We start from the raw sequence: 25000 nt of genomic DNA on the forward strand, positions 1-25000 counted from the left end.
TTCATTAAAAAAGAACTCTTTCAGCTCTACTTGGATGAACTTGCAAAGGCAAAGTGACTTACAATTGTAAAAAGTATTAAAAAAAAAGTACAAATCCACTTAGTTGCGGTAAGGAGCAGTTCATGTATTGCTCTGTTTTAGTTTATTGATACCTTTGAACCATTATGCTAGTTTTATTTCTCCTTGCCTTTGCATTTACTTCAAAATGGTATATGTAACTTCCATTTTAATTGGTTTTGTATTATCGGTGACAGTACCGTTTTGAGATCAACACATAACAGGAGTATCATAAAAAAACGTATTATAATCACACTGTGTTTTGTAACAAAAAATAAACAAATAAAATAAACCTTGATATACAAGTCTGCATTTTAAATCCCCTCTAACATTCTCAGCCAGATTTAATTTCCATGGTCATTGTGCTGCTAATAGATGGCCACTAAGCTTGGAATTTTAGAACTCTAACTTTTTTTAAGTTTGTTGTTGTCATGTTCTGCTCTGGGCATTTAACTGTTGCAGCCTTCAGTTATCTAGAACATGCTGGATATTACTGCTGAAACAGTTCCTTTTACTCAGCTCTTCAGTGCGTTTCATATAATATAGATAGATGATTTGCCTTGGATGAATAGAACTGTATGTTATTTCAAAAAATGAAAAAAACAGTCTACAACATACCTCTGAAATGTGCTTATTGTACTCTATGTGAGTAACTTTTTCAGTTAGAAAGTAGTGCTTCTGATGAGAAGGAAAGAAGGTTTTGAATCTGTGTCATCTGATCTGTGTTAAACAGAACCAGCAGTGAAATGTTGCCATCCATCACTGTGACTTCAAGTAGTGTGTATCGAAATCACTAAAACATCCTTTCCCTTTGCTTTGCTTTTGTTTTGTAACAAATGTAAGGAGGCATCTGTCCACCGGAAGCCCTTTTTATCTCGGTGTGATTGAAATCATATTAAATAAACACATTAATAAATAACTGAGGGATGGAGATGAATATTAAAAGCCACTGTATGATAATTCATCTTAGTTGCTAGTCAGAACACGTAGGTAGGTGGCTGCAGCCTGTGCAATGCAAGGGTGGTAATCAAAGTGCTCTATGTTATAAGAGCCTCCGTGTTAACCAGGAGGATTGACTGCACAGTCTGTGCTTTTACACTCACTTAATGCCATTGATGAGTGACAGTCTAAACCAATGAGCTCATTGATAAACTGGCAAATCTATTGGGTCACTTGGAGATTACATAAGATCTGCCACTACTTTTCATCCTTTAATTTCAGTAAAATGTCTCTACATTATGAAGCTCTTATCTATATCAGGAGCAACGTAGAGACAAAAAAAAAGCCAACCTGAGTCATTGGAATATGACAGAATGTAATTACGTTCATGTCACTGTCACAGCAGGTAATTAAAAGGCTTCGGTAATTTCTGCAATGATTTTGATGATGTTGTTTCCATTCTTGGTCAGATTAATAGGCTAATTGAAGTGCCATCCCCAGAGGACTTGCTGTTGCTCTGAGTACCAAGTGACTTGAATTCTGTTCTGAAAGAAGTGCATGTGTTTATGATTTAGACATGGATCGGCACCGTATTGGCTGCTTTTTCCAAGTTTATCCCAAGTGGATTGAGACCCAACAAAGAGTGCCCTAGGTGTTGCGCCCTGTTGGATTTGCAGGAAATGATAGAATGATGGCTACACTTGAGTAAGTGTTACCTGACTCAGAAACTTTAAAACCTTCCAAAATCTTAAAAAAAAGAAATGCAAGCTTCAACTCCGCAGCCATTGAGGTATGTAAAATATAGTACAGAAACTCATAAAACCAGCCCCTATATTTGCAGCAAGACCATTTAGATGTAGTGTACACAATTACAGAAAGAGAACCTTTTCTAGTGTTTAAAAGTCTCATAGGTCTCATTAGATTGGCTCGCAGTGCTTTATATAGCTGCTGAATGCTTCTTAGCACAATTTAGTGAGATAAGCCTACACTTCAGTTTCTTTGTGGAACGCATAAATATTGGGAAATTATGTGATGCTTATATTTCAGTAGGAAATATGAAGAAACAAAATCGCAGCTACAGAGTTTTACATTCATTGTAACTTGTTGATGTCAATTTTAACAGTCATCCTGAGTGTACACACAGCCTATTGTATGTACAGAAGGCTAACGTTTGAATAATGCTGTTAAATAACAATAATAAATAATAATAATAATAATAATAATAATAATAATAATAATAATAATAATTGAAGGCATTCATTTGTAGCTTTTAAATTGCTTTCATTTGTGCAGCAGATTAGTTCATTTTTATTGAGGTGACTGGGGGCATAGAGGTTGTGCGGCACAATTGATACATAAAAGCATGAAAGCTGAAAGAATGGTGCTTTCAGGAAATACACAGAATAACACACAGTAAATACTGGCTATATTCAGGATCACTGGTTACAGCACAGTCGCACTGCTACAGTAAATGTAACCTCAAATAAAGCTTTGATACCTTTCTTTTATACTGTATCCAAATGCTTGCTGGAACTGCCATAATGGGGTCTGGATATGACACAAAACCATTTCTGTAAATGCTTTTTCTGGCTTTGTTTCAGCTCACTTTGATTTTATTTTATTCAGTATATTGAGTCATTATTAGAGCCACATACAGCTGGAAAAGCTTTCTAAAAATTGCTTTGAATAGCCACCAGTATGATTAGAGTAACAAGACGGTGACCACACAGAGGAATGAATTAAGTGGTAGAGATGGTAGTAATGTCATCTTTTTTTACTGCAGTGTTCACTCTAGACTTCATGTCAAGGAATTATTCACTCCATGCTTTGCCATAGAAACAGTTTTACAGTCCTTTCACATACCTGTCTGTGAATGACTGTGCTTTCCTGCATTTAGTTTACCCTTGTGTGTAGGCCCCCAGTAGGGATTTTGAAAAGCACATTCTGCATTCCATGCAGTGGTACTTTTACTAAGTGATCATTAATGTTTTTTTTTTTTTTTTTATTTCCTTTGCAGCCAGTGTCAGAAGAATTTCAGAACGGTGAAGGCTTCGGGTACATTGTGGCTTTCAGAGCCAATGGCACGCGAGGATGGAAAGAGAAAATGGTGACATCAGCAGACGCCTCAAAGTTCATCTACCGCGATGAGACTGTCCCCCCTCTGACTCCCTTTGAGGTGAAGGTCGGAGTTTATAACAACAAAGGGGATGGGCCCTTCAGCAACATTGTCACAGTCTACTCAGCAGAGGGAGGTAAGTCCTCACAGATACCAGCTCTGAGGATCATCCAATTTGTCCCCCTGTTTGTTCAAGCTTGGCCTGAGGTATATAAGCATTACAGTAGTTTACTTCCTAGCAGGTTACTACTGATGTAATATAATGTATTCATTATGTTCACCTACTGTACAAATGAAGCAATTAAATTCCACCCACAGACTGTTGTATTGAAATTTGACAGAACTGTAGAATACTATATTATTATTTCAAATGGGTACCTCTCGATTGTCAGGCCCAGTCTATTTAAGAAATTGATTGAGATGTCAACCGCATTTTCTCATTTAAAGTTCAGCACAGAAGGTTGACTTGTGGCAAAGCAATGACACTATTAGCACTAGGCGTACAAACTATTATCATTGCATTATTTTTTTTTTTTAAATGCAGAACCCAGGGAAGCCCCTTCGGATGTGAAAGCTGCCAGTGTGTCGTCCTCTGAGATCATAGTGGTGTGGAGGCCTCCGAATCCAGCCCCAGGACGACCAAAGAATTATGAGGTATGGAATGGGCTTGCACAAGTGAGGTCTAATGTTGTAGCTATACTCCTTGGTAGATGTTTAAGACTTGAATAAAAGCCTGTCAGTCAATTATAGCTTGTGAGTTTCTATCTGGTGCAACAAAACTCTGGGCAACATTTAAAAGCCTTTGTAATAAGGTCTAAAGAAAATGTAAATGTGTGTTGTTTTTTTTCTACAAACATTAAACCCAAAGAACTAAAGAATATAATTAAACAAGCTAATTAAAGACTGGAGTTCAATTATTGAACATACATCCCCCCCCCCCCCCCCCCCCCACATGCATTGCTGGGTAGTGGGAGATGTTTTCAAGTCTTTCAACACTGCAGACCTGTTGAAGAGTTCTGGGGAAAGAAAATGCTCCATTCAACACAGCGGAGCAGTTATTCTGTCCCATCTTGGGCATTCTCCCTATTTCTAATGTGTATCATGTGTAGTAGTTCCAGATACGATTACTGACATTTTGCAAAGTTCCTTTGAGCTAATCATAATGTCTCTCAGTGTCTTTTAAGAAAGTCGCGTGATCTCTTCATGTATTAATAACGGCTCACCGTTTCTGTCAGGTGAACTATTGGAAGGACATGGAGCAGGAAGAATCTGGGGAGAGAATGAAAACCCCTGGAAATGAAACAACCATCTTACTGACAGGGTTAGAGGGAAACACCTTGTATCACATCACCGTGAAGGGCTACAACAGTGCCGGCCAGGGGCCAGCAAGCACAGCTGTGCGTGCAAAAACCAAGAAATCACGTAAGCGATTCATGCAGCAGCTTGTAAATGGCCTTTTTGTTTTAGCTGTATATTTCACTCCCAGGTATCAGCTGAAATGGTTGGCTAACACTCTTGCCTTTCCCCTTTGGGTCTGTATTTTATTTTATTTTTAAAAAAAAAACAGCAGCAACTTTAAAGAAACGTCTAAAACGAAGTGATCTAAGTACAGGGCAGCTGTACCTTTTCTTGAAATCCTGCCCAGTTTGCAAATTTAAAACGCGTGGTAAGATTTGGCTGAATGAAACTGAAGAAAAGGGAAACATGAATATGTCACGTACACTAATGAAGAGCAGCTGCACAATGATATTAAGCATTAAACGTCCTGGCAGTAGTTAGTTATTGCACAGGTTGTCATTCTTAACCATACAAAACCAATAATAGGATGATTTATGTATTTGTCCATTTAAATGTCCCTGTCTTAGCTCCCAGTCAAGCACCTGGCAATCTCATGGGGATCCAAGATGGAGATCGTGTGTCACTTGGCTGGGAGGCCGTCAAGCCGCTCGATAATGAATCAGACGTGATGGGGTACAAGGTCAGGGACTCTCAATCCCTCTTTTCCTCTTTATTGCCCGTGTTCATTACAACATGTCTCAATTGAATAGTTGACTGGGAAATTGAACAAGATTATCTTTTGGGATATACAGGTCAGCCTACCATAGTTTCCCACCTTGCAAAACTGAGTACTGTACTGTAGAGATCAGTGGCCACTACCAATTCACGGTCAATTGAGAATCTTTTAGATGAGTTTGAACAATGTTTTTGGGCCTCCTAATTTAAAAACAGATACATCTTGTTTACCACCCTGCACCCTGAGGGGAAATTACAGCTGATACCTTAACTTGAGGGTTAAAAAGATACTCTATCCAATACTTTTCTTTATTAAAAGATACTCTATCCAATACTTTTCTTTATTAAAAGATACTCTATCCAATACTTTTCTTTATTAAAAGATACTCTATCCAATACTTTTCTTTATTAAAAGATGTCCTAATTGTATCATACCTGATGTTTATAATAATTAAAAATAAGGAACACTTAAACCAGGATATTGAAGGCACTTTCCCTTCCATGTAGGTCTTGTTTCGACAAGAGGGCCAGAGCAGCAGTGAGGTGATTGAGACGAACATCTCCTCTGCGGTGGTTCCACTATCAGGTGGAGGGATTTATATCATTGAGGTGCGAGCATTCAGCGAGGGAGGAGAGGGAACAGCCAGCTCCCAAATCAGAGTACCTGTATCATCAGGTGAGATATTCCAGTATTGCGATAGCGCTGCATTGTCCAGTAATGTATTTATTTTTTAGGCTAAACAGCAAACTACTGCTGGCATTGTTTTTACAGACAATGTTACATTGAAGAGGCTCAATTGCAATGTTCCATATTAATATTAATCAACCACTGCTAATATCTCATAAACCTCCTTGTGTAAAATCTGGTGTTAGCCTTTACTTGACCTAAGAGGGCTGCCATAGTGTGGTCATGGGACGGTATAGTTTCCAGATTATAAAGACCTAATGCTTTGACAAATTGGATATAGATCTTTTCAACAGATCTGTTTTAATTCATGTTTAACCATTGTATTAGATAAGCCTTTCCGCACAGAGGAACAATTTTACAGCTTTTACAAAATGTGTTATTGTAGCTAGTTTAAAAAAAAATGACAACATTATTCCTGCTGCAGAACTGAGACACAAGTTACAAATGACCTGGCTCCCTGTTGATGAGCTAATGGAATGTTTACCAGCACTCTTTATCCATAGACACTAATTAGGTTACCACAGCTGTTATGCGTGCAGTTAAGTTTGCCATTGTTTCTTAATGCTCATTAAATTAGTAGATCAACACACACACACACACACACACACACACACACACACACACACACACACACACTTTTGCACAGCCAATTAAGTTCCCTTGGATGACAAGAATAATTAAAAGTTTACCACCGCTCTTACAGCAGAATTACGAGCCATCAAAGTTGTTGTCAATGTCAGCTGACTTTTCCATTGCAAGAACGTACAATCTTGTAAGCCAGTAACCACAGCCTAGTACCAAAAAGTTAATCCTTTCTATTCCGTTTGTAAGCATGCTGCAGTACCATATTTGAAGCTTGTCAGCTGGTTGTCACTCATATGTAGCATGAGTTATTAAAACGATATCTGAGTGTCCCTGAGTGGCTCACCTGGTAAAGACACAACCATATAGTTTGCAAGGAGAGTAATACAGTCAGGGGATTGCAGACTTTGGCTGTGCAAATTAGGCGATCTTCTCTGGGATTCCTTCTGGTGGGGGAGGCAAAATCAACAAGGACCGGACAAAGGTCATGACGATCTACGATTCATGATACTGAGAGCTCTGATATTCTATTTACAGCTTTGTTTTGGAAGCTATGTATGCTTATTTTACTGTGTGTGTCTTTTCTCTCCTAGGTGTCAGAGTTCCAAACCACCAAAGATCCATGCACAGTATATCCACTTGTTCAGTGACAGTGACCATTCTCTTAGTTTTTGTCATTCCTTCAGCATCATGGTGAGAGAGGTTGACCGGCTCTAAAGACAGTACTGGGGTGGACCTCTTTATACCCGAAGAAGAAGCTGGTTTGCTTGGCCTTATCCACTGCAGACCCGAAGGCATAGCACTGGGGACAGCCTGGTCAAAAAGGAGGTGTCAGAAGTCCTTTATTCCTTCCTCTGGTCTTTCCAATATCATTTTAGTATTGTACTGCACACTGTGTGCAAACAGTTATTGGTTCTAGTAAACTAGCTTTTGCATTTCCCTCTCATCAGATGAACTACAAATCCTGTGCTTAGATTTGAAGCCCAGTCAAATGGTCTGTTAAAACTACTGTACTTTTAAAATGAATGTCTTGAGGCTTTTTAAAATGGCTCTCTTTGTCCGTGAGTTGTATTGTTTCCTCTTAGCTCTGAGAAACAGAAGGAGGAGGAACTCTTTAGAAACAAGTGCATTGTTTTCTTATTAAAAAAAAAGTAAGATTTTGTATTGTATCAGAGGTCTAACTATTTAAAAATTCACTTTTTGTACTTTGTGCTACCTTTAGTAAGTGGTGTGTGTACCGGCTACTTCAACATTGTGTTTCTCTAATAGCCAATGACACTAGGTAAGCCTGGTGAGACCAGTGACTAAGGACTGCTGGATAAAGAACTGTTACCTTTAGTGCCCCAATTAGAAGACAGTGACATGACTCCGTGGCAAAGCTTATGATGTCTCAAAATACCAATAAATGTGTTGTTTATTTTTAATTGGATGACAATGCCTTTTCTTAAAAAAAAAAAAAGAACAACTATTGAAACAAAGGGCTGTGTAGTCTGGGAAGCCACGTCTTCACCATCTCTTTGACTTAAAGGTACATTTTCTGAATTAAAGGTATTTGCTGATATAACACGGAATTAACAAGACACCATTGCAGTTACTGTTCTGTGAAGTTACTTGCTACTGCAGTATAATGCTGGTAACTTTTATTTGTAGACCCATAAAGAAAATCTGCTTTTTCAAAATATGGCCCACTCAGTTTAAAAGATAGCACTGTTTAAAGCATCTATAAACTATTCAGATTTAAGTGTGATCAGATTGTGAACAAATAATGTTTCTTAAGATTACTACATTATTACAAAAATATATTTTTCAGTACTGTAATTTTTGTTGTTATTTCAATGCTTACCCTTGTACAAATGTTGGAGGATGTGTGTGCGTGTTAACAAGTTGCTTGTATACTTCTTAGTAGTCTGTATTGTATACTGTTGTGTACTATACACAAGATGCGTGTTATAGAAGAGATTTACATTATACAATAAGTCATGTATGTCAAATAAAAACACAGGCTACACATAATATTATATTTAAAAATATATATGGTACTGGTACTGCATTTAAAAAAAAAACAAGTTGCATTATTCCTTTTTCTATCATGTTTAACTAATTGCAATGTTTTAATTAACTTTCATATGGACCTTATTTTGATAGCAACCATTTTGTGAAATATGGTTGTCTGTCTTCAGTGAAGTGGCTGATTATCTTAAACTAATTTGCACCAGTATTGTTAGGCATGTGAGACATGTCAAGTATAGTACGGTAGGATATACATTATGTGATCAGTGCTTAAAATTGGGCAGAGCAGGTAAGTGTAGCATCCAGATATAAGCCCAATTATTTTAAATAGTTAACATTAATTGGCATAAAGAATTATTTCTAATTTGTGGTTGTAACTAAGTTTTGGAGCGGACTGTGATGGTTCTTATGAATATGGTTCACATCCTAATGGAGTAATACCCAAGATATTGCTAAGTTGGAATGGGTTGTTTTTAATCTTTTTATTGCCTTCGGTCCAAAACCCTTTTCATTTTCCACTGTGAAAGGGAAGATTAAATGATCTCACTGCTTGCTTGCTTATTTAATTAATGTCAGAAAAGACTTCCTGTACCATCCCACAGTAAGATCTGTGTGGATCAGCTTCAACAGAACTGAATACAATTTTTTTGTCCCACATTTTTAACTGCAACAGCCAGTATTTACAGTATGCAATCTCATTGCTAATGCAGTTTTAGTTGGCCTTGCCTTTTCAACCAAGAGACAGTGGTACTTGCACAGCATACCACTTATTCACAAACTAGCCAATGTACACAGCATCTATAGGCTATATCAGCGATCGTAAATATTTATCAGGTTTATATTTCAGCTTGGTACTGTTTCTGCCAAGTTGAAATACAATTAATTACATGCTGAGACATTTAAAAAAGATGTCTATTTTATATGGGCAGTGTAATTGTCCAGGACATGGGTATAACAAACTAGAACAACTAGACTGAATTTAGCATCCTTCAGCATTCTGACATGTCCTTATACCGTGAGCTCAAATGAGCAATATTTTTGAAATTGCAGATATGTTAATTTGCATGCCAGGTGGGCTTGCTAGACTCAAAAACCCTGTAACTCCTCTGACTGTACTTCACACAGAACATTCAGCTTTAGTCAAAACCTGATGGAAAAAGCTGCACGTCGTTTATCTTCTGGTCAAATGAGAAGCCTGTCTGCAATAAAGTATGGATGAAGCCTCAAGGGATCAGACCAAACCACGGAGACTACCCCTAAACAGGCTTTGGTTTAAATAAGATGTGGGACCTTTGAAGTGCTACTGGGGGGTAGAGTCAGGGGAGACGACCGGTGGTCCTGTATTTGGATCTGTATACTAAAAACAAAGTCTGAAATTAACACAATATTATGTTTCTACCAAAAATGATATAGTTCTCAAATATTATCAAAAAACATAGCTCATTAATAACTGTATTTAAACTGAGATTATTATTATTATTATTATTATTATTATTATTATTATTATTATTTATTATTATTATTATTATTATATTATTATTATTATTATTATTACACAAGCCTACAGATCTAAAGGGACTAAATGTGTGTGTACTATATAGTATTTCAATATGTATCATGCCCTTACAACATTAATATATGTGATTATTTATTTATTTATTTATTTATTTTAATCGTTACCCGAAAAAGATTTGGGTACCTGGTATTTTCCATGGTGGTTACTCAATTCTGGATTTTCTACACATGCCAACCTATATATATATATATATATATATATATATATATATATATATATATATATATATATATATATAAACATACACACACAGTGCCAGATTACTTTAATGTTGTCAACACATCCAGGTCCAGTGTGCACAGGATCGCACACCAGAAACTTCCTACACCTCCCTTGGCTTGACTGCTGGCCTTATGTAGATCTCAAACAAACCAAAGCCCTTGAATTTGGATGAGCATTGCAGACTCCAGGCTAGATTACCACACCCTAATTTGTTGGCAAGACTGTGTATTTGAACAGACTGTAGGCTTGGTCCTGAATATAGGGCAATCAAAGGCATAAAAAAAGACCTGCACTGGAAGGCTGCCTACCCCTTATTGGTAATGGAACGCTAATTACGGAAGGTTCCTGCTCTTGTACACTAACAGCTGTGTAGTGATAAGGAAGTGGCACTGTGCAGTTACATAGTACCAGCGTGGCACAGTCATGTAATTCCACACTTACTCCAGAAGTTGCCATGTAGGATCAGTGGTAGTTACCCAGTTATTGGTAACATGTTACCAAGGGCACATGTAATGTGTAGTGTAGTGTGATACACTGCCGTGAGATGAGGTTACAAGCTCTAAAACCCTGCTCTTTTGCATTGTGCTTTAGATGCTCGCTTGCGGTGTGTTGGGTCTTTGGTTCACACCCTGCCTCCACCCTGTTACACATACATAAGCCTTGCTATTTACTGTTATGCCCTCTATTCTAGTTCCTTTGGTACAAACAATTACCCGAGTGGTTTGAGAACTCAGGAAACATATTTTCAGACTCAAAATTGTTGAAGGTTATCTTGCAAGTCCATTTGTCTCTTATGAGCATAAAAAGTTCTTCCTACACTTACCCTTGCTTCATTGCATGTGACTCTCTTTGCCCTAATTACATTGAGTTGTTTTAGATGACTAATGGAACTCATATTCCTTCATTTGTAATATTTAAACATGTTTATTTAAATAATGACTCTCAGTTTTTCAGTGGACAACATCAATTTATTAAACATTAAAAGGTATTTATTACATTTATTCTTTCAAAGCACTGTCAAGCATCATTGATTCCTTGTGAACGTGTGTATATACAAGTATGATTTGTGCACACGAACTAAGGCCATCCTTCAATACGCATACCGCATTCTTTAAATCAATTATACGATTAATATTGTCATTTTAATGAAATTGTATTCACTGATTAATTGCATCTGTCACAGTTAAATTTAATCTAATAAAGTAGACACTAAATACAAAAAAAAGATTTAGAAGTAGCTTATATGGAACTTCAAAAGATGATTCATCAGTTAAGTGAGGGTTTGTTCGCATTCTCTGATTCATTGATTTTCCACTGTTTTCACATTGCAATGTCCTTCAGAAGAAGAATAGGTTTCCACAGTGATGAAGTACAACACTCTACTCACACTGTGCACCAAGACGAATGTTGTTTCAGCAAACCTTGTTTTGCTGGCTCTTCTTTTAAAAACATGAAGCCATTTAAATAATAACGGAAATTACAATCTAATTAAAATGGCAACCGATCTATTCTCTGAAACAAAAACAAACTTACAAGAATAAAAATCAGAATAAATATTATACTGTTTACATGTAATATTGAATGTCTATGTTGTTGTTCTATTCATCTCTGCATTATCTATAAATTCACAATTTCATGCTGCTGAATTCAGCTTGACTGAAAAACCCAGCTATCGAAACTATTTTGAAAGAGACTTTGCTTTATATATATAACTATAAAGCAAAGTCTCTTTCCAAATAGTTAGTAGATAGCTGGGGTTTTCAAGAGCTACTAAGCTTCTGCTCAGATCCAAATGCTATATATATATATATATATATATATATATATATATATATATATATATATATATATATATAAACATGACGTAGCTGGAGAAACACAGATTGAGACATGTTGTTCTTTTTTAAAGTGTTACTATGCGTTTTAAGTTTCAAAATGTTTCTGCTGGTTGTTTTTCTCCTTTCTAGAAGGCTGTTGTTGGGAATCTCCTTACATTAGTCTCCAGCTTCTAATTTGGTATGGTAATTTCAAGCTGCAGACAGTCAATACTTCCTTCATTAAGCAACAGAAAGGTTTCAAATAATTTAAAAAGGGTTACTATGATTTGTAATAGATTGTACTGCATGATCATTGTGCTAATGCCACCTAATTTGTATTGCCACCAGACATCTAAATTATGCATATGTTTTTAGACAATCATGTTCTTACACCCCTTGCCATTCTCAAAATATCTGGTATACTTGTATCCCAATTTTTTTTTTTTTTTTTTTTTTTAATGCATAACTTAATCCATAACCTAGAAACTGTAGAAATTACTTAAATTCCCAACATGAGTGGACTTTTAAATTTGAAGTGCTGAAAGAAAATACAATTGTGCACTTAGGTATATTTATAACAGTTATGGAAATATATTATTAAAGTTATGTTATGGAATTGCAAAATAAGCTATGGTGCAACAATTTCAATAAAACCCTGTATAAGGTAATGTTATCGAGATTGACAGCTCTGGCCAAAAGTTTTGCATCACCTAAGATTTTAGGTTTTTCATTCAGGTTTTTAGAATGTTCATTTAGTATATAGAAAACTACAAAGCAGTACTGTATGTAATTCAATATGTTAACATAACATTATTCAGTGGGATTCATTCAACTTAATGAACCAAAATGTGTGTCTATTGGGTGATGCAAAACTTTTGGCCACAGCTGTACTCTGCATGTGGTGTATCCAACCTGCAGAGACAAAGACAATGAAGAAAACAATGTTTGGTCCGCTTGTGCAGGCAACACCTAAATGTAGTTTTTTACTGCAGGCACACTGCACCACCTTTAGTCAATAGCCCTGCTCTGTATAGTCCATTTAAAGTTAAGCTCAAAATGGCACATTTCCTGGATGTGGCTGCAGCCGCTGCCTTTGAGAATATGAAAAGTTCTTTAAACAAGTTTCTTTTCAGGCTGGTTCATAGAATTGCAGCACACTAATTCTGTCAAACAAGTATCAGCCCTACTGTGTACAAAGATGCAGGGTTGCATGTAGTGCAGAAGCCAGAAAATAAAGCACAGACAAAAAGGATCTGAGTGGTAAGCTTGCCTGGTGCACACAAGGGGCATTCCATAGGCAATATGCTCTGCTGAATCTGTTCACAATGATTCCACATGTTTCTGCTGAATAGTTAGCCTAGTGAGATAAAGCAGTAAATTAGCTGTGGAAGCTGATCACTGCGCTTGATCCCATAATACAATACACACAGAACTTTGGATTTTCACACCCTAATGCAGCTGATGAATTCTTACCTTCTCAAACAAAGGAACAAATCTGTCTGATAAAGACACTCATCTATATTACAATGTAATGTCAATGTTATATATTGACTATACAGTACGATACAAGTTGATATTCACTCCACGTGAGATTGTATAGCATCCTATATTTTCACCTGATACAAGCCAGCTGATATCAAGGACAAAATTACTCTCTTGTATTACTTTGATGGACTTTTAAAATAATACCACTGTAACAGTGTTCTTGCAGTGTTGTGTGATACACTTCCATTACACATTTTGTCCTGTTGGTGAGATGAGGTTAAAAGCTCTAATACCATGAATGCAGGCGAGTCTGGCTCATGTGCATAGTGGATAAAACGCTTGATTGCGATGGTCGTTGGTTCGCGCCCAGCCACCTGCCCTCTAACAACACTGATAGAAAATACTGTATTTTTTTTTCCTTTTTTTTTTGGTGGAAACCCTTGCTTTTGAGGTTGCAGGTATACACACTATACAGTACATTTCCTTTGTAGAATCAGGGCCTATAAAGTGGTCTATTGTGAGTTTTATATTGATATGTTACAAAATCTGCGATAAACCCTAATGCAGTAAAATACTGATACGTTTTTAAAGATACCGGTAGATGTTGTGGTAAAATTAAACAAGCATTTAGGATTGATTGCAAACACAGTATCTGTGTTTTTTTGTTTTTACAAAAACATATTTACTTTCATCAAATAACAAATCAACAAGTATCTAACACCAACAAGTACCAGTAAAGGCTGTTTCAGAAAGACCTAATTATACATTCACGACAAAGACATTTGTAGTTATGTGCTAACTGTGATTAGTTGTGTTAATTGATCAAGAAGAAGTATTGCAAAGCTTTTATGTTTAATTTAATAATGTAATTTTCTTCAAATTTAAATAAATTGCATGGCGTCTAAATGATTGAGGAATGTTTGTGTGGTTGTAATTGGATTACACTAGGTGAAAACTTTAAATATGTTCTTAGACTAAAGAATTGACACAAAACATTATGTCAGTACCAATTACTGTTAACATAAAAATCTGTTATTGGAAACATTAATTTTCATCTTGTATCAATTACATTTTTTTAATAAGAAAATTAGTACTCCTGTATATTATAAAGAGAATAGACAATTCATAGCTGTACAATTTTAAAATATTTTGTTAGCAAACAAGGCTCGTCATGTGTGCAGCAAAGTTGTTTTCCCATAGTAGCCCACGGCAATGTCAACAACTAACGCAATACTTGCCATGAGTATTGCACATCTGGGCACCAGCCAGCATCATGAGAACATGTATATTGCCACGGTTATGCAAAAAGGATGCATAGAAAAGTTAGCTAACCTGTTAGCATATACACTTTCTGCCTCAGCAACGAGTCACAGTCCATTTGTGTTTCCCAGTAATTTGGGAGTGCCCACAGAATATGGCATTGCGGTTTATTTATGTCCATGTCTCTACTACAGGAATAGATCAGACCAATCAGAATCAAGAACCACCTTCACTGATTAGATGTAGTCGCTAAGATTTCAAATCCATTTCCCTACCCTGTACTATTTTCTATTGGCACTTTTAACTTTTCTTTTGAATTTGGACTACTTGTTTCTAATACACTGCTTTTACTACGAAAAGACGGCTCCCAGTAGTGAGCACTTTTTTTTCTGGAGCGATCTAGTTTTTCAAGCCTCGATATGTGTGTGGTTATCCATCCGAACAGACCACTAATCCCCTACTGGATATGCAATGCAGAAATAGCAATGGAAAGACACAAAAATCTGCATGTGTAGAAAAAGAAAAGGAACCCGGTGTGTATGTTAATGAAAGACCAAACACTAAATCAGAAAAGATTAAACAAATGGCTTTGACAGGGCCTAGTTGCTCTAAATGACATGATGACAATGCTTTACACAACCTTATTGGATAATTCTAGATCTCATTAACACTGTTTGACATATCTAAAGCAAGGGCAACACTTACTGTCTCACTGACAATATCCTGGTCGAAATAAGCCGATCTGAAGAAACATCTATTTGGACAATACTGTACCGTTGTTGGATGCCTAAGACCTAGTGACAGGCTAAAACCTTTTTTGTGGAGCCCCTTTTTAATCAGAATTGACAACAAGACATTCAAAGCTTCGCTCCTGTAGAAATCAGAGTGGCTGTGAAGATCGTTTTCCTCAAATGAGCAAAGTGCATATAGCACAAGAATTAGTTGCTCTAATTAGAAGGCCCTGAAGTTGTATTAACCTGTGTGCAAGCCAAGCCTCTTTATAGAAATCCAATTAGGGTGTAATGAGGCATGTGTTACAGCCAGCCAAGCTCTCACATATTGTCTGATTAATGCGCCCCACCTATTTTTTGAGGAGCTGGTTGAGATACTATACACTTCACCAGAAGAATGTGAATGGACTAAAAAAAAGTTTCTTTGTTATGCATGGCACACTGTTAATGAAGTAATGCATAACCACGGCAGAGCACAGAATGAATAGTATGCCATGTGTGCTGGAGCATTTCACCAGTCTAATCTCTAATATTCTGTTTCAGTATATTTCAGGAGTGCTAACTTTTCAAAGTCATATTCAGGGACAGAATTTCAAAGGAGAAACAACCGAAGATCACAGCAGTACATGGAGGGAAGTTTCATTTATTTTATTTATTTATTTTTCTAAGAATCCTAAAGATAAGCCCCATCTTCAATTAATAGTACACATCCTTTAGTCCAGGGCTGTCCAATCACGGTCTTGGGGTGCCTTTCCACTCCAGGTTTAACAGGTAAAATTAACTTCTTTAGGGTCTGAATGGAGGTTTCACTGGCTCAGTTAAACTATTTAGAACAGGGTTGGAACAAAGATCAGGACTAGAAGGGTCAACTTTGGCCACACCTGCTTCAGTCAAGCTCTACCTCAGCAGACTTCTTAGCAGATTAGAGTATTGACAGTCTCCCAGGGAAGAGAACCAAGACCATGGAAGTATACTTTTTTGTCTGGTAATTCAATAATATTGCTTCAATTTGTCTATTTGTCAATTTGTCAATCAATCAATCAATCTTTATTTTATATAGAGCCTTTCATAGTGGACCACCATCACAAAGTGCCTTACAAGATGCAGTAATAACAAGAAATTCCATGATACTTTAAATATGAACTCATTTCTTGTCTCTGTGTCTCTGAAATGCTGTTTGAAAAGCTCATTTTCAAGGAGGCAACAACAATAAATACAAACACAAAAAAAATACAGGTTTACTTTATTCTTTTCAATTTTGAAATTAAGCAAGGCACAGCAAAGGTCCAACATAAGCAAAAGGCATCATTTGATGCTACATGCAATACAGTAATATTCAGATAGTCAGTAATAGTCAATATACAGGAATTTGTAAAGACATCCATAGGACATGCTGCAGTTAAAGTCAGACATTGTGACGTAAAGTAAAGCACATACTGAAAATACACTGTGATTTAGTGTGAAGCATACTGAACAATGCACCTGCTATCCTACACCATTCCTCGTTGCTACCAGACCCCCAAATCCTTATCAATAGTCTTGAAGATTTTAAAAGTTAAAGCATTGGGGTAGTTCATGTCATGAGGGAGTTCACATTTCAATTTTTATCTTTTAATTGTCTTTGCCGAGCAACGTTTGTATTTTGCAGAACTTGCCAAAAAGAAACCTTTATTAACATTTCTCTGTTAATTATGTTAGATAGTTTTGTTTCAGAACTGCTTTGACTGATAAAAAGGGAATGGCTTAAAGATTTGCAGGAAATAGATGCTTGGCAGTCTTTATTAAGTCGCAAGACAACAAGCTCTAGTTATTGTGCCTTGTCATTTCAGGTGCGTCTATAAAGTGTGGATCCAGGCAAGTTCAGATAGTGTCATATTCTCACTACAAAGTCACAAATAGGAAATCTCTTCCCATCCTTTAAGACAATTTATCCACAAAGAACATTGGAGGTTTTCTGATCTTCTTTCTAATGCTGCCTTCAGAGAAAACTCATTCAAGTTATTACACATTCAAGGCGCACAGTGTGTCTCCAGACCCCAAGCGCCATACCCCGATGTTAACTGTACTAAATTAACATTTATCATATGCACTCAATGTATTACACCATTAATTACACTTCCTGCTGCTTCAGTGCTTGCCTGTTAGGGAGCTACCATTGGATCAAGGATATGTCTTCCATATACATTATACTGCATGTATGGTGATGACCTACATAATGTGTAATCAGAATGTTTAGAATGGCCAAGGTTTTTCCACTTAGTTTTCAGGCTAGCAGATTCAGAATATTGTTCCAAGCAAGGCACAGGCTGTGTGAGCTCATCCAATTAAGAAGCAAATACACTGTTGCTGCAAGGTAACATCGTACAGCATAATGAAAGCCCATGTAACTTGTTGTCCCAGTTTGAGACTTGCACTCTTTCAGTTCTTTCCATGGAAGAAGAATGCTGTCTCCTTGGGGTATATTCCAGCCCCAGAGCAAGACTACCAAATTTAGATCAGTATATTCAATTGATCTATCACCACTGTGATCATTTAAATTGATGTACCAAGGTAATGAAAATGAAATACTTAACAGTGCACGGGTTTCTCTGGTGCAATGGTGCATTTTTGGATGCAAAAATATGTAAATGTTACCATTTAGATCAATTGAATAAACTCACTGCGTACTGAACATAGCATAGAAAAAATACTTGTATTTGAAGCAGTTTCACAAGCAAGAGAGTTGGCAGTGGTGTATGGTGTTGTGTAACCCCTGTCCTTTATTCAGTACAGTATACTCTTTTCTGTCTCTCTGCAAACTTGTAGAGATAACATGCCTCTTTTGGTCCATCCTCTTCGTAACCACAAAAATAGAGTAACCAGATTAGTCATTAACATGAGCTCACCTGTTAGCAGAACTCTTTATCCCACAACAGCTGAATGCTACACTTCTCTAAACTATGCAGGTGGTAAATGCAAATGTGGCTGCCATGAAAACCATTATGTAAACCACATTGCTGTGCGGTTATACATTTAGGGGCATTTTCCAACTGCATATTAGCAGCTTCTACATGTCACATAGTTAAATAGAGAACAAGATCGCTTTGACTGAAGAAGACATCACAATATGGGTTGAATAATTGGCAGAAAATAATGCAACTGGAGACTTTGGAATGAATGGAAATGTGAGCATGATTCTATTTCAATTCAGCAAAACCACCATCAAATGCAACAACATATTGTAGAAAACACTGAAGCAGATAAAAAGCATGATGATCGTTTATAGTTAAAAGCAGAATTTCGTGTATGTATGGAAACAGTGAATCTGGAACAGGAAAGCCTCTATGCTGAAGTGAATGGTTTCTTTGTGTAAAGCACAGATGCTGCTTCATTAATATTCTCACTTCTTTGCCATGATGAATCACTGATTTTTTTTTCCCAATTTTTACACTTATAACTTTAAAGTCTGTTTCAAAGCTCTTTTCAAAATGTCTGCTCCAGTGCACTGATAGTGTAAGGATTATTGCCCACATTGTCAAACAGGTAACACAGCAATAACGATCCGCGATGTGGTATGGAACAGAAAAGCCAGAGCACTTTAAGTTCAAAGCTGTCCATCGGTCTATTTTAAAACTTAAAAGGTCAAGGTGTATAGTCTAAATTCAAATAGAGGACACCCAATTTCACAAAACTAATTTACTATAACATTTTATTGTGATTACCGGCGCTGTAAATTGGGAAGTATGAGTTCTGCATCTTTATCAGACCCATTATAGTGAACTTGCAATTTGAGAAACTCTGTGGTGGTATTCATGTGTGTAATACAAATTTAACCAGCAGAACATAACTAAATGTTGAACTGAGAAAAAAAAATCCATTCACGTATTCGCCTACATTACACAACAACACTTCATTTAGCTGTTTGTGTTTCAAAAATGAAATCCCTGTAAATAGAAAAACCTCTTGTCTGGAGGTCAAAGATTAGCACAGCATTTCCAATCTTGCATGCTCTTGCACCATAAATGTAGATATAAGTAAATGTGGCTCGTTCAGGGCAGAAACAATGGGCTGAGTGGCTTACAGCTGTTCGGATGTAATTACTGCACAACAAGCTTTATATTTACACTTTCTGCTCACTCACCCGTCATCCTAGTTTCTCTGTTGCTTTTGTTGTTATAATTCAGCATCCACAATGCATGACTCCACTAAACTGATATTTCTTGTTTCTCTTTTTCTTATGGTCCTATATTTTAAAAGTTGGTTCATTGCATATACATATACATATTATAATTTAAGTGCCGTTAAATTATGTGATTCAGTACATAGTTTTCTATAGAAAAAATAGGACAGGTTTTCAATTATATATATATATATATATATATGTTAATCTATTGGGATATCAATATTTTACACACATTTGCCTCAGCACACTAGCATATTTTTTAATGTACTATTTGCATAGGCAATTACAATCATTTATAGGCAATTATTTCAACATGGGTAGCCTCAGCATAAAAGCACACATTCTTCTTAATTTGAAGGCAGTGATGTTTTTAGTTCATAATTCAGAAAATATTTTAGCAGTTTAGCAAAAAGGCATTTTTAAATCAAGTGTTGATGAACAAGTTGAAAAGAGTTTAGTGTACAGAAGACGACAACTCTCTCACTTGGAGCCACTTAAAATATTAATGTGAAAAACTCTTTCTTCTATAATATACTTTAGAAAGGACTAAGATGAATCACAGCACAATACAGGCTCATAAATGATATAAAATATGACCTCTTTGCTCGTTGTTATTTATCAGAGTGGAATTGAATTTGAGATTGATTCGGAAAGATGTAAGCAGAGAAAATGAAAGGCTATGTATTACCCTTTTGTATTCCATGACTTCAAACTTTGTGTCTCAATTCCAGAGGATCTTTTTAAACCATTTAAGAATCCAATGTAGATTTCAGACCACCTCATCCATCCTGCTGACCTTCCTCTGAAGATTCCGTCCAGGTGCCTAATCCATTACAAACCCAGCAGTTACCAATAAGATAACTATGATAACTTATCCATGTGATAGCTCTGTGGAAGGAATACAATCGGTGTGCATTATAATAAAATCAATTTCAGATTGAGATCACTTCAGTGATGCTCAGTCAAAAGTAGAGAAGCAGAAAAATGTCATTTAACTTTGCATATTTAAAGGTTGATAACCAATAATGACTTGCTGTTCTCTTAGATAAATGCAGAAGTTGTCAATCCTATAGTAGTAACATTTTCAATGGTTCCTATTGGAAGAATAGAGGATTTCCTAAGAGAGTTTACACTTTTAACAGCCCCTCTTTTGTTCAGAGGTCCTGTTTTTTTGGTACCTCAGAGGTGGCAGCCTTCCTTAATGGTGACTGGCATTCCCTGGTGTTATTATGCTTCTTGCAATGGAGCTCTATCTAGCAATGCTAATAGTCATTACAGTAAAACGAAACTGTGAACGGATTCCAGATCAAAACCTTCAACAAGAAAGTTAAAAAAGAATTATAAAAGTTAAAGAACAAAAAAGTATGCTTTAATCTTAATTGTATTGATAAGCTTACTATTTAACATGGCTAGTTAATTAAAGCATGTGCTTTAATCCAAGTAAAGGGCAAGTGCCAAAGAAAAGAAGTCTGTGTTTGCAGTCAGATAAAGAGATGATGGCTGAAACAGTATAAAAGACCTTCAACGTATGTTGGCTCCAGTGTAATGACAATTCATAAGGATATTGGCAATGAGGTGCGTGCCAAAATTCTAATCCATATGAAAATGTTAGCAGTTGAATAATGATGCACTTTTCAGCTTTAATATTCACACACTCAATTTCATTTTTGATCAGGAAGGAATACCTAAGAAGTCTAAACAGAGAGTAATAATTACAGTCCAAGCTTTTTTGTTCTTTTTATTACTAAATAGGTGTGTGTGTGTGTGTTTTTACCTGAGACAGGTAAAACATACCAGAATGAATTGTAATGCAAGTTGAAAAGCCTGCAGCGTTATTAAAGTCAATGCAGCGTTATTAAAGTCAACAGTAAATCATGTTGTAATTAATATGCAATTATTTATAGAACTCTAAACTATACTAAAAACACATATATTTACACATATGTTTTCACGTCATAAAATGACCATTTTAAGAAGGATTTGTTAAGGACTGTTTACTAAAGTTAATTTTGAAGTTTATAGTTCATGAAACTTTTTTTTTTAAAGGGTTAGAAGTTTATTCTGCTCTGCTTAACCCAAGAGAATGCTTATAAACAGAAAAATCCTGAAAAAAAAGAAGAAATACAGAACTCCATCTATGTAGTATGCTGGAATTGATTGGATGATTATTTGTGTCAGGTATAGAAAGTAGGGATGACATAATGAAACAACAGTAATCCTGTTGTTCCTTGTGTATTTCCATTCATCAGATAAGCCATGTTGTTTGGAAAACCATCAGATAACAGATCTCATTCAGAACTGCAGTACGTTCCAGTTAATTTGCTACATAACTACTAAAAGAGAGGTTGCAGGGGCATGCAAACACGTTGATTGGTTCCTTTATTCTCTGAGGGTACCTTTGAGAGATGTACTATTTTGATGCATGATGATACAACAGCTATGACCAAAGGTTTTACATCAAAACATTAAACAGGGTTAGAAATGTATTCTGCATCGTTTAATCCAAGAGAATGTTTATGACACTTTGTCTAACATACATAACATACCTGTCTGTAGCAGTCAATTACAGTAGCGCTTAAGAGCAGTTACTGGACTCGGTAACTGAGTTGATGACAACAGTGGAATAGTAATAAGAAGCATTCTAAATGATTTCAAATATCATACAAAAAGTATGGAGATTTTTAAAAAATAAAGAAGAAGGTGTAATTCCAAGCTCCTTGCTCTTTAATAATGCTTCTACTGTGTACAATATTGTTGTGCTATGCTTTTGCTATTCTAGTTTCTCAATAGCGTTTTCTTCCGGGGTCCCCACAGAACACATTCTCCAAACACAGAATGAATGCAAATAATCACATAAAAATACATGATTATGCAATTGCCTTTATGCACACTTTAAGAACTGATCGCCATGACAACAATTTTGAATAAAAGTATACTACTTGTTGTGTGAAGGACAGCAGTAACATTTATATCCTCTTTTTCAATCATCATGTTTCTTTTTTCCTCATAAATTAGATATTCATCAGCCATCTGCATAGCAGTCATGCGTTGAGCCTATTCAGCCCAGCATTTAAAGTGTGGTGTCCTTAAAAATAATGAGCTGCAGAACTGACACTTTGCAAACAGCTGGTAATTGCAGGTAAATGAAACAAATGTTAAGGTTGTATGTGTGGCTGGCTACGCCAGGATGCCTGTATGTATTTACAGCTGTATATTATTTTTGTTTGCTTGTGTCATTTATATATTATGTTAGTGCAAAAATATTAATGGACTGGATCTACACTTAATTAGATTATATGTATGCTGTGCTAAATATTAATCAGACTGGCATTTTGTATCAGGTTATTAATTACATGATTTAACCATTTGGTCTTAATGGTTTTGAGGCTGTAGAAAATAAATGAGCCCTTGTGATTCCTCTGGTGTCCTTCCAGCACATTGTAGAGTCCATGCCCAGACGTGGTCATGGTGTTGAAGATTCAGCCCCAAACATGCTGTTAATGAGGGTATTTTCATTTGAAAAGTTCAGTTCAAGCCCAGGGCCTATAAACGACAGATAACAGTTGTAAATCTGTCAGATTTATGATTATTAAACCAAGGGATTTAATAAAGGTGGGCTCATGGGGACACTTCTAGGCAGAGAAAGCAGAGAGGCATTGGCATATGAGGAATACTGAACATGTGTATGTGGTGATCGAAAAAATGACATTGTGATTTAATAAACAATATTAAAGGTGTGCATAATACTTCACTTCTTATACTTCAAGGTATAATTCCTGAATAATATGGTTTCAAAATAAAACAAAACAAAACCTTTTACTTTTTTTTTTTTAGAAATGTCCATACATTTTAACAAAGTATACAGGAGTGTACAAATATTGAATTTGAAAGAAAGAAATTCAATATTATCAGAGAGGCCATGGAAATGTAGTTTACCTGATCCCTCACGTTTTTGTTTGTTTGATGTTTTTCTCATTTTCATTTACATACTTCCTCCCCTTTTCCACCCTCATGTCTGAAAGCAACATCCCTCTTTTGCCAGTGGTTATCTCCCTCATTAATCAGTCTCACCTGTGATTATTCTGCTCATCAACACATAGAAAACACTTTCCAGTTTAAATTACTCGCCTTATTTAAGAGACAGTGATTGAACATTTTTAATTAATAAAATCAGATTCTCCAATTGCCTGCTTAAAATTCTAGAACCTCCCGGTGAGCCAGTGGCCATAAAGAATTGGGAATTGGAACAAATATTCACTTAAACCCAGCTGGTATATAAAAATCTGCACAGGCTGGAATAATTTAGTATTGTAGGTGACAATTAATGATTGTAGACAACAAACTCAAAGACATTGTTTGTTTTGTTATTCTTGAATCATGTTACCAAGCTCTTTGACCAGCACTCATTTTGAACTGGCATGACCATTTGAAAACCAGAAACTTATCAGCTCTGAACAGCATAGACAAAGGTTTATGGAAAACGGAGGGATCAAGTTTTTGCCACCATTTTGGATCAACCCACAGCCTGTGCAATGACCACTTACACAATTCAACCACGTACATAAACACTGTTACCTAAAATGGCACCCTGGGAAAAGAAATTAAAAATGCTCATGGTTTCTTACTTGGGGAAGTAATTACTTTTTTTCCACAATTTACATGTGTGGTTACCTGGTAAGTACATTGCAGATATACAAACACATGTGTAAAAACACCAGCAATTGCCAGGTTTTCAGTTTAGGCATAATAGCTGCCTTGTAATCTCACAACCAGAAGTATAATGTCACTTAATGTGAAGTGTTACCTAGACATCACATGCTAAAAAAAAAGTTTGCCCACATTTTTCAAAAGGTACAAAAAACAAACCATTTTAACAATATGAAACAAACAACAATACACTGTGAACAAGCTCTAGAACGTCAACGAAGTTTGGCAAGTTTTGTAATATGGATGTTTGCACTTGCTTCAAAATAGGGCCCTAGTTTTGGACCTTTTGGACTGACTTTAACTTCTCTCTGTTGAACGTTCTGTTCAGAGGTCACAGCCCCACCTTGTGGTAATCACATTTATTACACAACAGAAAAAAAAAACAGTTTAAATTGACATACTGAACTGTTTTGTTGTTTGTTTGTTTGTTTTTTATGTGTGGTATAATATTGAAATACAAAATTGCAGTTTTGTGGAGTCCTCTGTGCACATTGTAAGAGAAGGTACATTGTGGTGCCTTGTCTTGTACAACAAGGCGAAGGGATATTTCTGTGTTCACTTTTCCTTTGTATTCTAAGCTTTTCTGGTTTCATGAATTATTTAATTACTTTTATCTTAAAAAACACACCTTAACA

At 36.1% G+C, this 25000-nt stretch overlaps 1 protein-coding gene across 1 annotated transcript in view; it reads left to right on the forward strand.

Annotated features, from left to right (window-relative positions):
• The window catches only part of LOC121302583 (contactin-5-like), a 29647-nt gene extending 20701 nt beyond the window's left edge, over positions 1–8946 (forward strand). The window contains exons 8-13 of the mRNA XM_041232585.1: positions 3014–3248; positions 3657–3766; positions 4348–4534; positions 4978–5090; positions 5633–5801; positions 6989–8946. Of these exons, the coding sequence (XP_041088519.1) occupies positions 3014–3248; positions 3657–3766; positions 4348–4534; positions 4978–5090; positions 5633–5801; positions 6989–7092 (918 nt within the window). The 3' untranslated portion in view covers positions 7093–8946. The remainder of the gene's footprint in view (positions 1–3013; positions 3249–3656; positions 3767–4347; positions 4535–4977; positions 5091–5632; positions 5802–6988) is intronic.
• The last annotated feature ends 16054 nt before the right edge of the window (positions 8947–25000 follow it).

This window comes from Polyodon spathula, chromosome 30 (assembly GCF_017654505.1).
Source record: "Polyodon spathula isolate WHYD16114869_AA chromosome 30, ASM1765450v1, whole genome shotgun sequence".
NCBI classification, from domain to species: Eukaryota; Metazoa; Chordata; class Actinopteri; order Acipenseriformes; family Polyodontidae; genus Polyodon; species Polyodon spathula.